Source organism: Haliaeetus leucocephalus, unplaced genomic scaffold (genome assembly GCF_000737465.1).
Source record: "Haliaeetus leucocephalus isolate CR32 unplaced genomic scaffold, Haliaeetus_leucocephalus-4.0 Scaffold68, whole genome shotgun sequence".
Taxonomy (NCBI): Eukaryota; Metazoa; Chordata; class Aves; order Accipitriformes; family Accipitridae; genus Haliaeetus; species Haliaeetus leucocephalus.
Window position 1 is genome coordinate 2,550,071 of NW_010972504.1, and position 16,148 is coordinate 2,566,218.

A 16,148-nucleotide genomic window follows, 5' to 3' on the forward strand; every position below is an offset into this window, starting at 1 on the left:
GGTTGCTGCCACCCCTCGCTGGAACATAAATTCCCAGCACGCCATGCCAGCTTCTCAACGGCCTCTTTGTTCCAGCCCTCCTCCCCTCCACCTCCCCTCTAATTTAATCAAGATGTTTTTGGGATCTACTGCAGCACTCGCTTGGCTGTTCCGCATTCCACCAAACATTAACGACTTCAGCTTCAAAATATTTAGGGGGGATAATAAATATGAGAGCTAAGGAATGCTGTCAACATTTTATGCCCCGGATCTCAAGCCTCAGTAACGTAGTTCCAAATCTGATAGAAAGATGGTACGGCTTCAAAACAAACATACCGTGAAGTTCACAAGATGCTTTCTGTATAAACTCAACAACAGCAAGGAAGCACTCAGAAACCACTGGTGGGTGAATGCGTAACATACTGAGATAAGAGATTTTACCTAATACGTTGCCTAAAATTACGTTAGCCAGTAACAGGGCTGGAACTGGAACACAAATCTGCTGATTCAGAAAACTGCTCTCTAACAAGACCATTTCTCTACATCTTTCAAAAAGGAATAATTAAATATACCTAGGTGGAAAACAAATATTAAATGTTCTAATGCTTTTTGAATCAACAGCGGGAGATGGGAGGCAAGTGGATTGACTTCTTGCTGAGACCAGTGAGGAAATTCACAGAAGTGCAAGAACCTTTTTATTCCTGTCTAAATCAAGGTTACAATACAGGGTATTTATTATGCATTAGGTAACATCTACTTACAAAGTTTGATAAAGAGATGGCTTGCCAGGTGAAATTTTCCTAGATTATACATGTGGCACTTAAAAATAATTTGCTAATTAAAGTTTAGAATTCTTTACAGGTAGATTCTTGATAATTTTCTTTTTTCTTTTTTTTAAACAGGCCTGCCTTAAATCATATGTGCTACTGCACGCAAATGAATGAATCACCTTCATGTTCTCATCTAAACAATCAACTAGCTTCACTGTATGGAAGTACTCCATCATCACCATCAATCCAATCCATTTGTTATACATGTACCCCTTATTTTACAAGGATGTGCTCCCAACAAAGCCTGTAAGCTACCTAAAGTCTGTGCAAGTTTTATGCAAGTCTCTCCCACAACTTTTACGGATAAAGTGCTTGGCCATTATCACATGGCCCTACAGAACAGGAATTCTGTAAAGACTGCTTCAAACTCTCCAGAATTTAAGAAAAGCTAGGAAAACAAAATCTATGTCATACAATATACATGCATATTTTGGGTGATAGATCATCAGTTTCCAGTTTAATGATCCATTATGCATTGGTCAGTCATATTTAAATTACAGTTGTATTATCTAGTTTTCTCCACCATTTCACTAGTGAGTTGTTTCACCACTATGTCAGTAATAAGGCATTTTCCTTATTACAGCGGAATAGTGTACTCTGAAAAGCCATTCCTACATGAAACCACGTCACACCGCTGCCTCCCATGCTCTGGGCTGAAAGAGTTGCTTCCAAACAAACCTCACGCCCTTTTTCTCCTTTTTTTTTTGCAGAATTCTGTGCTGATCCTATTGAATCTTGGGCTTCAGGCACTCAATCCCAACCAACCAAGCAATTTTATGGCTGAGAGCATTCATTCTTGTTGTGAAGCCAGCTACATTTGCTCTCATTGAATGAGCCGCATGCGAAACGGGCTTCAGAAGGTGGCAAGACCTACCAGCAAGTGGTGAAGTCCTGTAAAATATTGGAAGTAACGTTCTGTAATTCTGCTCACACTTTTAATGCTCTGCACGACAGCTTTGTGCTACCAACTTCCCCAATACCCTTTTTCAAACTGCTGTGATGTATCTCTAGGAAAAACTGACTGGAGGGATCAGAGTCAGATGAATGACCTGGAGTGTACAACTGCTGTTCCCTTGTTCCTGGTTGACCTGAATTCACACTGCAGCAAAATAAAGATGAGCATACTGGTGTAGTGAAAGACAACGTAAGCATACAGGAAATGAGAAACAAAATGTAATAACAATGGACTACTTTCACACATTAAATAGGGTCAAATGCAGTGTATTCCTTGCCCAGTCTATATGCAGAAGTGACATTTTTAGCCTGTAACATATGCAGTAAAACTACTCCAGCTGTAGCTTTCAGTATCCAGTACATCACCCAGGGCAATAGGCTCTGATCGCACCATTGCATCTGAGCAGGTACAAAGTGTTAGCAGCACAACAGAAACCATCCACTCCACTTACAGGTGGGGGGTATCATAACTCAGAAGCAGATTTACGTACTGCTAACTCAGATAAGAGCACTACACAAATTATTTCACTCCCTCTCCCTTCCCCCGTTCCACTTGTTCTAAAAATAAGCAGGTAGGAAAACCGGGAGATTTCGTTTCCCCAGTGAGAAATCAGAAAGTATCATTGCACAACAGGCTTCTGTGTTCTTTAACTTTTGGGAAAAGAGTAAAGAACTCAACATTACTATTTCCTAAGGCACCTAAGGCAGAGGAAGATGCAGTGGGTAAGGATGTAAGCGTGAGAGCAGGGAGGGATATAGCACGTACTTACCAACTCTACACCTCAGTGACAGTTTTACTTACGGCATTTCTATATTTATGTGTTTACGCTGTTATGGAGAAATATTTTTTAAATGCCCAGCATTTTGGCCAGTGCATTTCTTTCATTTGCGTGGCTTTTGCATGTGTGGTGTATTTTAATATTTTTCATATTCTGGTACCACTGTAGCAATGAGACATACTGCAGCTGTAAAGTAGGTCATCTTTGGCACAGACCCCTTAAGAGAATTAATAATTCTTCTTCCTTGATTACTGCAAGCCTTTTAGCCAACTCATTGTGCATTTTTCATTTCACATCAAATACTGTGCAGTGTACTTGTAGATAAACCATTTTTTCCACTATCAACGGTATTAAACAGGAAGCAAATTTCAAATCCCCAGTTTTGTTTTCTTCATTCCTTACAAGGTTTTCTCCCCATAAATATCACAACTGAACTTGATACAATAGTGTAAAGGAATGCTATGCTCTCAAAGCAAGATTTGTAGGGCAACCACTTTTCCCTGTCCCCACTACTCTATACCAAAAGGACACATCCACCTGTACAAGCTAGACAGCAGGGCAGGACAGGGTTACAGCTCCGAGCATCTCCAGTGAGCCTCCCAATTAGCACTGCTGCAAGGACCCCCAAGTTAAAAATACAGCAGAAGACCTATGGTATAAACACAGCAGGACCAACGCTGCAAGAAAGGGACACATAACAGCAAGGCAGGCAGATGCTGAGAAGGTACCTGGCTCTATTTAGAGGCAAAGCTGTAAAAAGCATCCGACTAACAGCCACTGCCTGTCCTGAGGCCCCTCCAGACACAGGAGCTTACACATATGCAGAATAAATCTGTCTTTCTGCCTATTAACACTTTCCAATTACTTCACAATTTTGTTATGCAAAAATCTGTCAAACTGAAAAAAATCAGTTTGTTCAGAAACTGCTCAAAGTGACTGAGGCTTCCACAGCCCATTCTTTTTAAAAGATTTTTTTTTTCCTTAAAATTGAACAAGACTATCAGTCTACTTCTAGAGAAATCTCAAAGAGACAACAGAGTGATTAAAGGTACCAAATTAAAGAGACTGCTTCTCAAAAGGCTATACATATATAAATAATACCAAGCGATCCCACTAAAAAGACACGTCCGTAGGCAAGAAAACCTGATAACCATGTGAGAAACAGAAAGGTTGTACCATGCAGAGAAATCAAGGGCCACATTAAAACAACAGGGTGACAGGGGGATAGAGAGAAAAGGGAAAAAAGGGCAAATCAAAACGGGAGTCAGCTCAAATAGAAAAACATTTTGACTACATATATAAAAATATATAAATAAAAGGGCCACACTGAAGGAGGATAAGCAGGAAAAAATCAAAGCAGTGCTCTCTACAAAAGTAGATGGAGGAATGAAACAGAGCGTGCACAAGAACAGGTGCTGACATCAAAGCAGGACAGTCTTCCAGGAGAGGGAGAGGTGACCAGAACAGCAATGCCGGGTGGCACATGGGCTTTAAACTTCAACCGTGTATGAAACCCAGGGCTACGTCATTAACTACTGGACAAATAAGAAAATATTACCTCCTTCGCAAGGTGTAACAATTTGTTATTAGGACAATTCCACCAGTTCCCTTCCAGTTTTATTTGCTCAAGAGAGAGGTTATTTATTTCACCATTTATCTTCCTTTTCTTTTGTAGTAGCACAGAATTGCACTGACATCGTTCCTGGGGCCAGCAGCACCGCTGAAGCCAAACACCAGATCCCCACTGATGCCAACAGGATTCATCTGCAAGACTGCTATAGTAGCAAGCCCCTTACTGACGACATCTTTTACTGAAATGTAAAAGTGTTTCCTCAGGAGAAACCAAAACAAAGGGTACGGAAAGAGTACAGTGTTCAAAGAATACCTACGCATTAGGTTGCAAGTTTCCAATAAGATATAAAACCACGTTTGATGCAAACAGCCCAGTGCTCAGACATGCAAAGATTTTGCAGGGAGAGCTAACCGAGGAAGTAAACATATCCAAGAGCCAGGAAGAAACAGGGCTGACACACACTATACATCCAGCACCACTTCAGTGCTGGCTTTGGCAGCAAACACAGCTTCTCTTATCAGCAAAGATACCTTTGAAGTGGCTGGCAGGCTTCCATCTAACACTCAAACAACTAAGACCCTCCACATCGTAACACAGCCCTGGAGAGGGATCTCTTCATCATAAGACACGAACAGAAAAACTGCATGAGACAAAGCCACAGACCATGCAGGCTTCCCATGACGCTGTGAATCCAAACACTGTGAACATAAACCCTCTGAAAACCTGTGTGCAATGCAGGCACGACCACTGGAATTTCAGAAGTACACTGATATCAAGACAGACCCATCCAAGCTCAACTGTCAGCATTGCTGTGCCCTTTGTATAACTGGTCCGAGGGGTCCAAGAGTGAACACATGAGAAAGTGTCTCAGCCTGATGATTCTCCACCGCAGTCGCTGGAAGAGACAAAAACCCCACATTGCCACGACTACTGATACTCTTCCTGATAAAGAGAGACCTGGTTTGCCCACATCAGGCTTCACGCTGCTCCCGCTGCAACACAGCCAGCTCCCACCCCGCTTCCCTCTGCATCTCCACTGCCCTTGACAATGTGTTTCCTTCCCAGCACAGACCTTATCACACCCATCCAGGCCCTTTGTAGCCTTAAGGCTGGATTACGGCTGCACGCTGTACTTAGATCTCTCTCGTCTGAAAAAGCTCACCACTTCAGACAGTGCAAGATAGAGCAACTCAAGAGTTTAGCACCAAAAGGGATCTTAAGTGCATCCTTTTTACCCTGTCTGTCCTTCCTAGCTCACCTGCTCAATCCCAGCATGATACAAAGCACTGATTTGAGAAAGCCCTAAATTATAAATAGCCCAAGAAAAAGATCTCATGTCTCAGGATTTTATCCCAACTGCCCTCAGCAAATAGGGATCTCTATATCACTATCCTCTTCATATTTCATAGCATTATTTACAACCCAGTGAGTAGTTCCTAAACGTTACTAGAGCACGTGCAATCAGCCAGACACATGTATAACTTTTTTGAGAAGGTATTTTCCAAAGAGAAATGTAAAAATAATGTTCCTCAGACTTTCAAATAATAATGTGTCCTTGTTTTTGACATAGATTCCCTGGGTAGCATGACACAAGGACAGAGAGCTCCCAAACCAGCAGCAAGATTGGCAGCACAATTCAAACAGCTACAATTTCTGTTGGAAAACAGTAAAAAACGGCTCTTGTGTTAAGCTAAACCTGAGTGCCCTAACAGCAACACAGCTAAGGCTCTTCCTCCTGCAGGCTGCATTTCATTAAACTGCAGTGCATTTTAGCGTGACCATACTGCATGTGTTACACCACACAGGAGATAGTGTGGAATCAGTGAATAAGCTGGAACGACTGCATGGCACAAGAGAGGCAGGAAACTCAGGTCTCAGAAGTAATACAGCCAGTTATTTCACTGACGTAGCCTGGCTAATTAGATCTGTGAAGAAGCTACATAAATTTGCTGAGATGTAGCACCACACTAATTCAGCTATGCCATTCAGAGCTCAGTCACATTTGGTTTTTGATTGGGACCTCTGAATTTGCCTTCCACAGCTTCATGGGAAGTTTTGCAGCATGGCACAGTAGCATTATTTTCCATGTAGCTCCTGTATAAACTACATCTGTTTCAAGACTGCTAAAAAGTGCTCAGTTTTCTGAGCTGTCACATACTATGGTAGCTCTTCTCCATTAAAAAATGGGAAAGGATGTCTCAAAAGTTTAAAAAAGGATGGGAGAAGCTACAGGGGAGAGGGAGGAGAATGTTCCTGTAGATTTTCTCATCAATAGGACTAATTTCCCTTTGGGCTAGCATGGTTTTAACTTCCGGTTAGAGGCACAAAAATATATGCCACTCCTAAACATCTTGCTGAGTCACCTAATTATTCCCCTTCAATTCCTACAGATACTGATCAGAGAGGCATCCTGGCTTTGCCAGCAACTTGCTGAGCAACCCTGGATAAGTGACTTCATCCACTTTTCCTGGATGAAAAAACAGGGACAAGGTACCACTTGTCTGCTTATGGTCCAGAGAGATTGTCTGTACTGTTCCTGGGATATACTGAGTACTACAAGCATGCTACATAGGGGTTTTATAAATGGATAGCATTTTCTTTAAATCCATGGAATATAAAGCTGATTTGCAACACACCACATCTGTTTTCTAGCCTATAGTAGCTTTTGTACCACTTCATGCTGCTGCTTGCAGCTCGGGAAGGTAAGAGATTCTAGTGAAACAGCACAAGTAGCAGCAGGTCCATGTTCAGCCAAATTTCTTTATTTATCAGGTGCTATCTTACTCAACTATGTGACACTCTAGATAAGACAGGATGCAATTTTTGTTTTTAACCACCCAGCACAAGTGGAATAGTAATCTAATACCTGTTTTGGCCTTCAGCCAGTTTGGTATGCCTGGCAAACAGTCAGACAACAAGTAGTTGGAATTTAGTAACAAGTGCCTTTTGTTTGCACAAATTAATACAGAGTTTGCATTTGGCTTGTGAGAAAGAAACCAGAAGGGTATTTTGTTGTTGGTTGGTTATTTGTTTGTTTTTATTCCAGTCCTACTGCCCCAAATAAAACAAAACAGGGCAAAACCATGCTTATACAAGGGGCTGAAAATTAAGATGCTAGTTTCCAGCCAAACTGGGATAATATCAATTTCCATGTACTTCTTTGCTGAGGCATTTTCTCAGCCACCTTCCTCAAGCACAGCCCTTGTTGAAATTCAGTGGGGAGATTACTTATCCTTTGGAAGGATTAAAGGAATTGAAGAGTAACTGCCATTCAATAATCCCATGTAAGTGTCTAATCAACCATAATGTAATTACCAGGAAGTTTTAAAAGGTCAAAAAGGCCTTAGTGTGACGTTACTTGAAAAAGAGAAGGTTCCTCCTCTGCTTGGGCAATATCTCAAAAAAAGAAGTAAAAGACAAACAGAATGTAACACTTTATTTTTCATAATCCGTTGCCATCCATTAAAAATTCAAGAAATATGCAGAGGACAAGGAACGCAACAGTGCACTTGCACTTATTTTCATTCTCCCATAGAAATCAGTTGCCAACACACACAAATACCTGCTGTAAAAGAGCAAATGCATTCTGCTCTCCAGGTAACACACAAGATGCTGCTCCTTCAAGTGCATCTTGACATGAAATATCACACACAATATTGAGCATTGTTCATCTTCTAGCGGTCTAAAGGGACTGCATTACATAGACTCTCTTTATCAGTTAAAGCAATATAGAGATGTTAAGAAATATCTGAACACTCTCTCCTCAAGACATTTCAAAAGACTGTCAAGACCAGAGTGAAAAGCCAACGAGGACTCCAATTACTGCTGACTGCACCTAAACAGATTTTAATTTTAAAGTCACAAACTACTCACATGACTCTTTTTTAATATAACAACTGACACCACTGAAGGCAAAGACAGACATGAAAGTACGCTAGGAGTTTTTTTTTATCAGAAGTGTTCCTCTTCCGTTTCTCTCAGAGGCAATGTGGTCTAGGATGAGTCTCCATAAAAGCATTCATCAGAAAGCTCGAGTCCTTCTGCAACTCCCTTCTCTAGGCCTTGCAATAACAGAAATAACTCTCCAAGATCATGACACATTGCAAGGGGGTGGGGAGTGGGGGAAGAGAAATTGCTTTCAAAGGTAGAATTGCAGTGTTTTTAACATGTTAACTAGCAGATGTTACGGCGATTGACAGACGTCTGAAGAGACTAGGCATTACCATTTAATAGAGTTTCAAAGCTTCCATATCGTGTTTCTTCAACTGGAAGAACAGATTCTTAAGAGAAAAATACCCTCACACACTGTCCCACCTTTTTTTCCAGGTGGAAATCAAGGGGAGAGAAAGGGGACAAGGCTAACAAAAGAGACTTCAGCTGCATTTTCTCCTTTTTCCAGAGAAGGACAATACAACCTTTTATTATCTAGCATGGTAGGAATTCTCCCTAATTTTTCTTTTAACAGTAGTTTCTCCTCCATGGCAGATACAAATTTCTCTTTAGAGAGCTGTTCTTGATTATATTCAGAGTTGAAGACCTGGAGGGCTTCTGCTTGTTTAATAGAATTTTCAGAATGCATACAAAACTGTGAGCTTGTTAAGAGGAAAAAACATGGCCTGAATTTAGACCAACAAATCTCAACCGACCACTTTTGGGAAAATCCTAGAATACTAGAAGAAAATTACTAAAGAAATCAAAGGTAAGTCAAGCATAGTTATCCACAAAGAGGAAAAAAAGCACCATGTATTAGGCAGAGTCAACAATAAATTACTTCCACCAGAAGTAATAGCCAAAACTTTGTATTTCAGAAGGCCCAAACAAAAATACATGTGTTGTAACACTCAGTTACCTTCTTGAACAGGCGCCCCGAATCTTCGCTGACCTGGACAAAGCGCGGGATGATGTTGTTGAGATAGATGTCACTTAGGGTGGTATGATCCCTGCTCTCTCGCTTCACTTGATTTAGCAGGAGATTCCAGCAATTGACTGGCGATAGCACATTCTGATCCTTCCTATAAAGGACACAAAATAGAAACAAGAATTGGATAGGACTTTACCTGAAGGGGACAAAATTATTCTGTTCATGATGTTCTACATCTATAAACACTAGAAACTCAGCTATGGGATGTATGGATTTACTGAGGGAGAGGAGAGGAAGGCTATAAAATGGCTATTGCACATACAGAAAATACGCCCTCAGTTACACACGACTACATTTACATGGCCATGGGCTTTTGTCCCCCAACAAACATATCAGGCAAATGCAAGCTACCGTGTGCCAAATGTAGGCTCTAATTTTTTCCTTTGAATCCAAGATTTTGTTCATAAATTACAGTGCCTGAGGGAGAGCGATGGCTCCAGTGTCTGACAATAGGTTTCACAGTGCTGTCTCAGGCATTTGTGACTTAACCACAATAAAAAGATTTCAAGCATCCAGTTAGCTAAATAGCATCTGCATAGGAAACAAAATGTTATGTTTCATGTACAACAACAATTATGTGCAAGCATCTATATCTGTCCCAAGCAAAAGAGAAGGCAACATTCATACAAGCAGCTTTATTTTCTCATCTTTGAACTTACTCCACCTTATTATGGCTGATTCACCCTGTACCCTGCAAATAAGCAATACAAAGGGCAAAAGGGGAGATGAGAGGAACCTCAGTTTATTTGGATCAACATTTCATCCACTGGAAGGAGTAAGTCATTTCTTAAGGCAGCATTTCATACTAGATGAAAGCAAGGACATTAGCAATGATTTTGCATGGTCCTCCAGCAGCCCCGCAGTGTTTGAAACTGGCAGATCTAGGTGTAGTCTTAACTACATCATTTACTTCTCTCTAGATCTGTTTATCATTTGTTTACAGTACAATAATATTTATTTAGAAAAGAGTAAGTCAGATCTCTGGTGGAAAGCCAGAGCTCTTCTTGATTATTGTACGCAACTGTATCAGATTTCTTTCCTCTTAAAAGAAATGCCATTTAATTTCCCCTGAAAAAGGGAATATTCTGCACTTAAAAGGACAGCAATCTCTGCTGCAAGCAATGTCTGACATCGTGAAAATTAAGCCATAGCAGACTTTCATTACCCTTCTCATGACATCAACGGTTGGGTTTGTAGTGCAATATGGATAGTTTTAGATAAAGAAGAATAGTTTCGGAACAGCTGATGTTGATGCTTTGTTTCTTTTCCTCAAAAAAATGAAAAGCTCAGGAAATCACTGCAGCTTGTGATCTGGACTGCTTCAAGGTTTGGAGTGCACACGTGTGTACAGTGGGAGGGGGTATAAAAAGTATTCTGGGCTTTTGGTTCTCCTGGTGTTTTAAGTAAAAAAAAAAAAAAAAAAAAAAGAAAAGAAAATGTGAGAAGGCATAGATTTTATTTAGAGACAGTATTTTCCTTCATACTCTAGTGTCCTGTATTGCAGATATTGCTGACGCACAAAACCAGATGGAATGATCAAAATGCTGAACTGTGTAAGGTTGAAACTGCTAGATGTTAAGCTATATAAATCAAATAGTTGCACCCCTATCTGCAACCAGTCTTTGCAGCATACCATTCGTTTTGCTAATATGCCAGAGAGCTAATTAGTAACCACAAGACCCGGCTAATAGAACTGTGAATCTACATGTACTGACCAGGCTGCAGCCAGCCCTCGAAGGGCACACATGCAGATAAGGAGCCATATGCTCTGACTCCCACTGAAATGGAGATAAAAGCTGCTACCACAAGAGAAGGCTGCTCATGGCTTGGACAGATGTATTCTTCACTAGGTAGAAAACTGTCTGGATGGCTGAGCCCAAAGAGTGATGCTGAATGGAGTTAAATCCAGTTGATGGCTGGTCACAAGTGGTGTTCCCCAGGGCTCAGTACTGGGGCCAGTTGTGTTTAATATCTTTATCAGTGATCTGGACGAGGGGATCGAGTGCACCCTCAGTAAGTTTGCAGATGACACCAAGTTGTGTGGGAGCATTGATCTGCTTGAGGGTAGGCAGGCTCTACAGAGGGGTCTGGACAGGCTGGATCGATGGGCTGAGGCCAACTGTATGAGGTTCAACAAGGCCAAGTGCCGGGTCCTGCACTTGGGTCACAACAACCCCATGCAGCGCTACAGGCCTGGGGAAGAGTGGCTGGAAAGCTGCCCAGAGAAAAAGGACCTGGGGGTGTTGGTCGACAGCTGGCTGAATATGAGCCAGCAGTGTGCCCAGGTGGCCAAGAAGGCCAACAGCATCCTGCCTCTTATCAGAAATAGTGTGGCCAGCAGGAGCAGGGCAGTGATCACTGCCCTGTACTTGGCACTGGTGAGGCCACACCATGAACACTGTGTTCAGTTTTGGGCCCCTCACTACAAGACAGACCTTGAGGTGCTGGAACGTGTCCAGAGAAGAGCAACGAAGCTGGCAAAGGGTCTAGAGAACAAGTCCTGTGAGGAGCGGCTGAGGGAACTGGAGTTGTTCAGTCTGGAGAAAAGAAGGCTGAGGGGAGACCTTATTGCTCTCTGCAACTACCTGAAAGGAGGCTGTAGCCAGGTGGGGGTCGGTCTCTTCTTCCAGGAAACAAGTGATAGGACAAGAGGAAATGGCCTCAAGTTGCGCCGGGGGAGGTTTAGATTGGATATTAGGAAAAACATCTTCACTGAAAGGGTTGTCAAGCATTGGAACAGGCTGCCCAGCGAAGTGGTTGAGTCACCATCCCTGAAGGTATTTAAAAGACATGTAGACATGGCACTTAGGGATATGGTTTAGTGGTGGACTTGGCAGCACTAGGTTAATGGTTGGACTCTATGATCTTAAAGGTCTTTTCCAACCTAAACAATTCTATGATTCTATTACATAATATATGCATTAAGGTGGTTTTTTTTATTTAGGTGAGACAGGAAACAACACCCAGATTTCTTCCACTAAAGAGAGGGCAGGAGAAGGAAAGGCAGCTCCAGAAAGAGCTCCTTCAAGGAGCAGCACTGGGTTGGAGGTATACACGCCATCTGGAGAGCCACCATCTCTACCAACAGACAAACTGTGGTTCAGGTAGAAGACAGGAAGCAAACTAAATGAGACAGTATTGGGGATGGTTGTAAAGAGCAGTTTATGAAGGACAGTATTAAAAGATGTTAAAAGTTGGTTGGTTTGCTCCTGTACACCAATGATATTGAAGTACTTTATGCAGCAAATTAGTATTTGCCCTCTAAACCTTCAAGAGCTTCAGCAAGTGAAAATTAATCAACTACTGTAAACAAGTCTGGGAATGAAACTTAGGAACAAAAAGCTCAGACTGTCCACCAGCTGATCTTGTTCTAGCTGTTCAAAATCCTGCCTCCAAACCCGTAACAGCCTGTTACTGCTTCATCACTTTGCTGCTTCACTCTTTTCCTAAGACCAGTGCAGCCGCAGATCTCCTCTAAGCAGCCAGAAGTCCAGCTGTGTGCAGCCTGCTAACCTGCCTTCTCAGGCAAGTTACTACTATTCATCTGCACGAACTGTTAACCCAGAAACTCAGCTGTTTCGATCCTTAGTATCTCCCATCGCATCCTCCATCTCGTTACGAAGTTTTGCTATCTACTCTACTAAGAGCACCTGGCTGTTCATGGATGCCCTCGCTGAGGTATCAGTCCAACCCCACCTTGAGCAGTTTGGAAGAGCTGTGAGCAACAAGGACCAAGGGTTATGACTATAGACAAGAATACATGCAAGGGACCAGAGAGCAGCACAGTACGAGTGCCTTGCTTTCCAAAGAAAACTGAAGCACCAAACGGGAACCAGAAGAGATGCAATAGTTAACTGGACAATTCCCAGCTGTCCAGGCTGCCCTACCACAACACCCGAAGCTATTCTAAGGCAGCACATAGCACGAATACCAAGAGTCCATGAAAAGCATGGTGAGTAAAATTGCTGGTGTCTAATGGCGCCAGATGGGTTGTTGACACACTCCGTGTGGTTAGACATGAAAGGCCATCCTGCAGGAAAAAATAATCACAACCCCACATGCTTCCAATCCGCGACCGGGATTGTCACCTTCGGGTCTGCGCCGCACCCTGAGCTCAACCTCATGCAACCACAGCTCTGCACGCTTCAAGATTTTTCGTTTAAATTCCTTTAATTTCTTGGTGTCTCTTGGTTTTACTAACCCCTTCAGTACCTTGTTCAGTACCTCGCTTTTGTACAGGTTCAATGTTTTCACAGCAAGGTTTTTACAGGAAGCAAGACAACAACTCTCCTTCATTATTTGCTAGTTACAATTTTCCTAGCACTGACAAAAAGCAGATAAAGGCAGGCCTTAAGACAGAAATGAAACAGAAAAGGAAAGAGGCAGTTACTTGCTTCAAACCTTCCAAGTAGCCTTGAAAACTACACACACATTAACTGTTAAAGCACCTCTAAAAATGCAGCATTTTCTGGGGTAGAATATGGCAACAGTTTTCACAACACAGAGCAGAAGTTATACAACTGTTTACAACAGACCCTTTTCTATCATAACCACAAGCAGATGGCAGAGAAGCAAATTGCAATTTTCATTAACCATTTCAATTCTCAAAGGAGCTGGCAAATATACTCTGCTTCCAGTTTCATGTCACCACAGAGGAGGGATGAAAAAGGGAAGAAAAATATGCAATAGAGACCGCGGAGTATAATCAAGAGTGAGCTCAATTTCCACAGATTCTGCAGAATGACTGGAGTCAGTATTCGCCCTTAAGAAGTAAAATTGATGAGATCAACCCAAAACTTTAGGACCTGGATATGAACTTTCCCAAAGTGCTGGCGATTTCACGTTCACTACAACTGTTTGACTCAAACTTCCCTCACAAGGAGAGGGGGAGGAGGAGGAGGGAGATGCCAAGATCTAGGTTTATTTCAAGCACTATTTATACTCATTTAAAGATCGTGTGATGATAGTGAATCTGGAGAGTTTATTTAGGTTAGCCTAAATTACACCAGATCACAGCAATCCGGGGTGTTTGGGAGCAGGAAGAGGAAGTTGTGCACAGATTTTTAAGGAACCACAAAGTATGAAGCTCTGTGGTTTCCCGGGTGTTATCTTGATTGGGTCCTGTGCAACTTCCACTTCAAAGGTTTCAGTCAGTCTCAAAAGATCAGATGGGAAGATTGAGTCCCAAGTATCCAAATCGTCTTAATTAAATTACTCATTCATACAAGGAACTCACAGACAATCCAAGATTTATCTGCATTAAGGCAATTAGGAGAGAGGGACAAAGGCCAGCGACACTTAGTTGGCATTGCAAGGTAACCCTGTTCAGAGCAACAGCAGAAAAATTATCTTAAAAAACAACCTCCTCCCCCACACTAGATTTAAAAAAAACACCAACAAAACAAAAAAACCCACACCCACAAACCAGGAATAGGAATACTGGGTTTCCATAAGGACTGCAAGACAAAGGAATGAGTCAGATGAGAACGAAAATATTACTAAATAGAAAGACAGAAACATTTAAATTAACATAGGCACGTCATATCATCCGTGTGAACAGAAAATTTCTCTGACAGTCCCTCCTTCAAACTGAGTTTTTTAAAGCAAGTCTCCCGGTGGTACATACAAAAACTGAAGCTTCCTGTTTCACCTCCCTGCCCCCCCGCCCCCAATATTCGGGATCTGTTTCCTAGAGGTGTGCAACAGACATTTCCAGACCTGGTACATTCTGAAATAGTGATCAAGATCCTGGGAACTGAGAAACTGACTTATTTCTCACTCTGCAGAGTAACCTGCATGCACTACCTCTCCCATCCCAACAGGGACCTGCGGGCTCAGGTGTCTGAGCTCTACAGGGTGCTCACTCTGCAGTACTGACCTCATGCCCAGCTCACCTGAACTACCTGCTAAAATTAGATATGAGGTGAAGGGAGAGATGAAAAAGTTATTTTCGGATCTGTGCAATTGTCAAGTCCACCCTACAAACCGCTAGAGCTAGGGCTAGACCAAGTGTTAGAGCAGAGACGTAATTGTTTCTGTATATACTTTTTCAAACCTGTCTGTATTTTGTCCTCTGCAACGTGCTCCGTAAGAGTAGCTACAATCATACCAACCAATACAGTGCAATACTAGGATCGCTGATATGATGAAAAACACCACGAAGATCCTCCCTGGGGTTTTACATCAATTTTCACTGGTCATGTATCCCTAGCTCTCCAGATTCAGTGAGGTCACTGAATTAATGAATGCTTCATGCTTAGAAAAATCTTCCAAATGTTGTTAGTTGAAAGACTCAGAAAAAAATGTTCAGGAATCACCTGCGTCAAAAAGAATCACAGGTCAAGATAGCCTATGACAATATTTATCAATTAAAATAACAATAGTAACAACAACAGTAACTGAAGTCCACGTGATCCAAATGCTTTTGTCGATACCTCCCTCACAGCCTGTATCATCTCACCTCTAAAGAAATCATTCCACTTTTAAGAATACTAAAGTTGAACTTCTCTGCAAGCTGCTCATTCAAATCAGTGTTTGATTTCCCCTTAAAGTCCTCCTGACACAGCTCAGTGTTAACTGCAAATTTTGAGAATTACAAGCATGGACGTACACGCTGCTCCCTGCCCTTCTCTTCCAAAAGATTCCAGTTATGAACATCTGTTGTTTACAAGTGCTCAGCCTGAAGGTTGCCAGACTTATTCTGCATCTTCTACTTCAAGGCAAAGGCTGCCAGAAAGCCATCTGAATTTCATGCTGGGATATCCTGGACATTCAGCTCTCCAGCTGACAATTGCTACTCAGTATCCTACTACCAAAGATTATCTTGATTTAAAATACAGCCTTAAAATAGCATTGTCTTTTAATTTTTTCTTTTTTTCCCCTTTTTTTTCTTTTCTTTTTTTTTTTTCCTCATTTTCTCTTTTGAAAGGAATCAGTCAAGGTTTGCCACAGTCTTTATATTGTTAACTGATTATTTGAGTAGGCAAATGCCTTTAGGACAAAATTAGATGAAATAGGAGAACTGAAGTCTGGAGTAAAAGGTCCCAGGGTTTCACTGCAGTGGGAGAGAACCTTCCTCTGAGGATGGAAGTCATATCAAAACCCAGCACTGC

The 16,148-nt window shown here is 41.9% G+C and overlaps 1 protein-coding gene across 2 annotated transcripts in view; it reads right to left on the reverse strand.

The window, feature by feature from the left end:
• Nucleotides 1-16,148, reverse strand: part of SRGAP2 (SLIT-ROBO Rho GTPase activating protein 2) — a 107,726-nt gene that overhangs the window by 51,373 nt on the left and 40,205 nt on the right. For both annotated transcript variants that reach the window (XM_010579235.1, XM_010579228.1), the window contains exon 3: nt 8,965-9,127. In XM_010579235.1, coding sequence (XP_010577537.1) covers nt 8,965-9,127 — 163 coding nt within the window. The remainder of the gene's footprint in view (nt 1-8,964; nt 9,128-16,148) is intronic.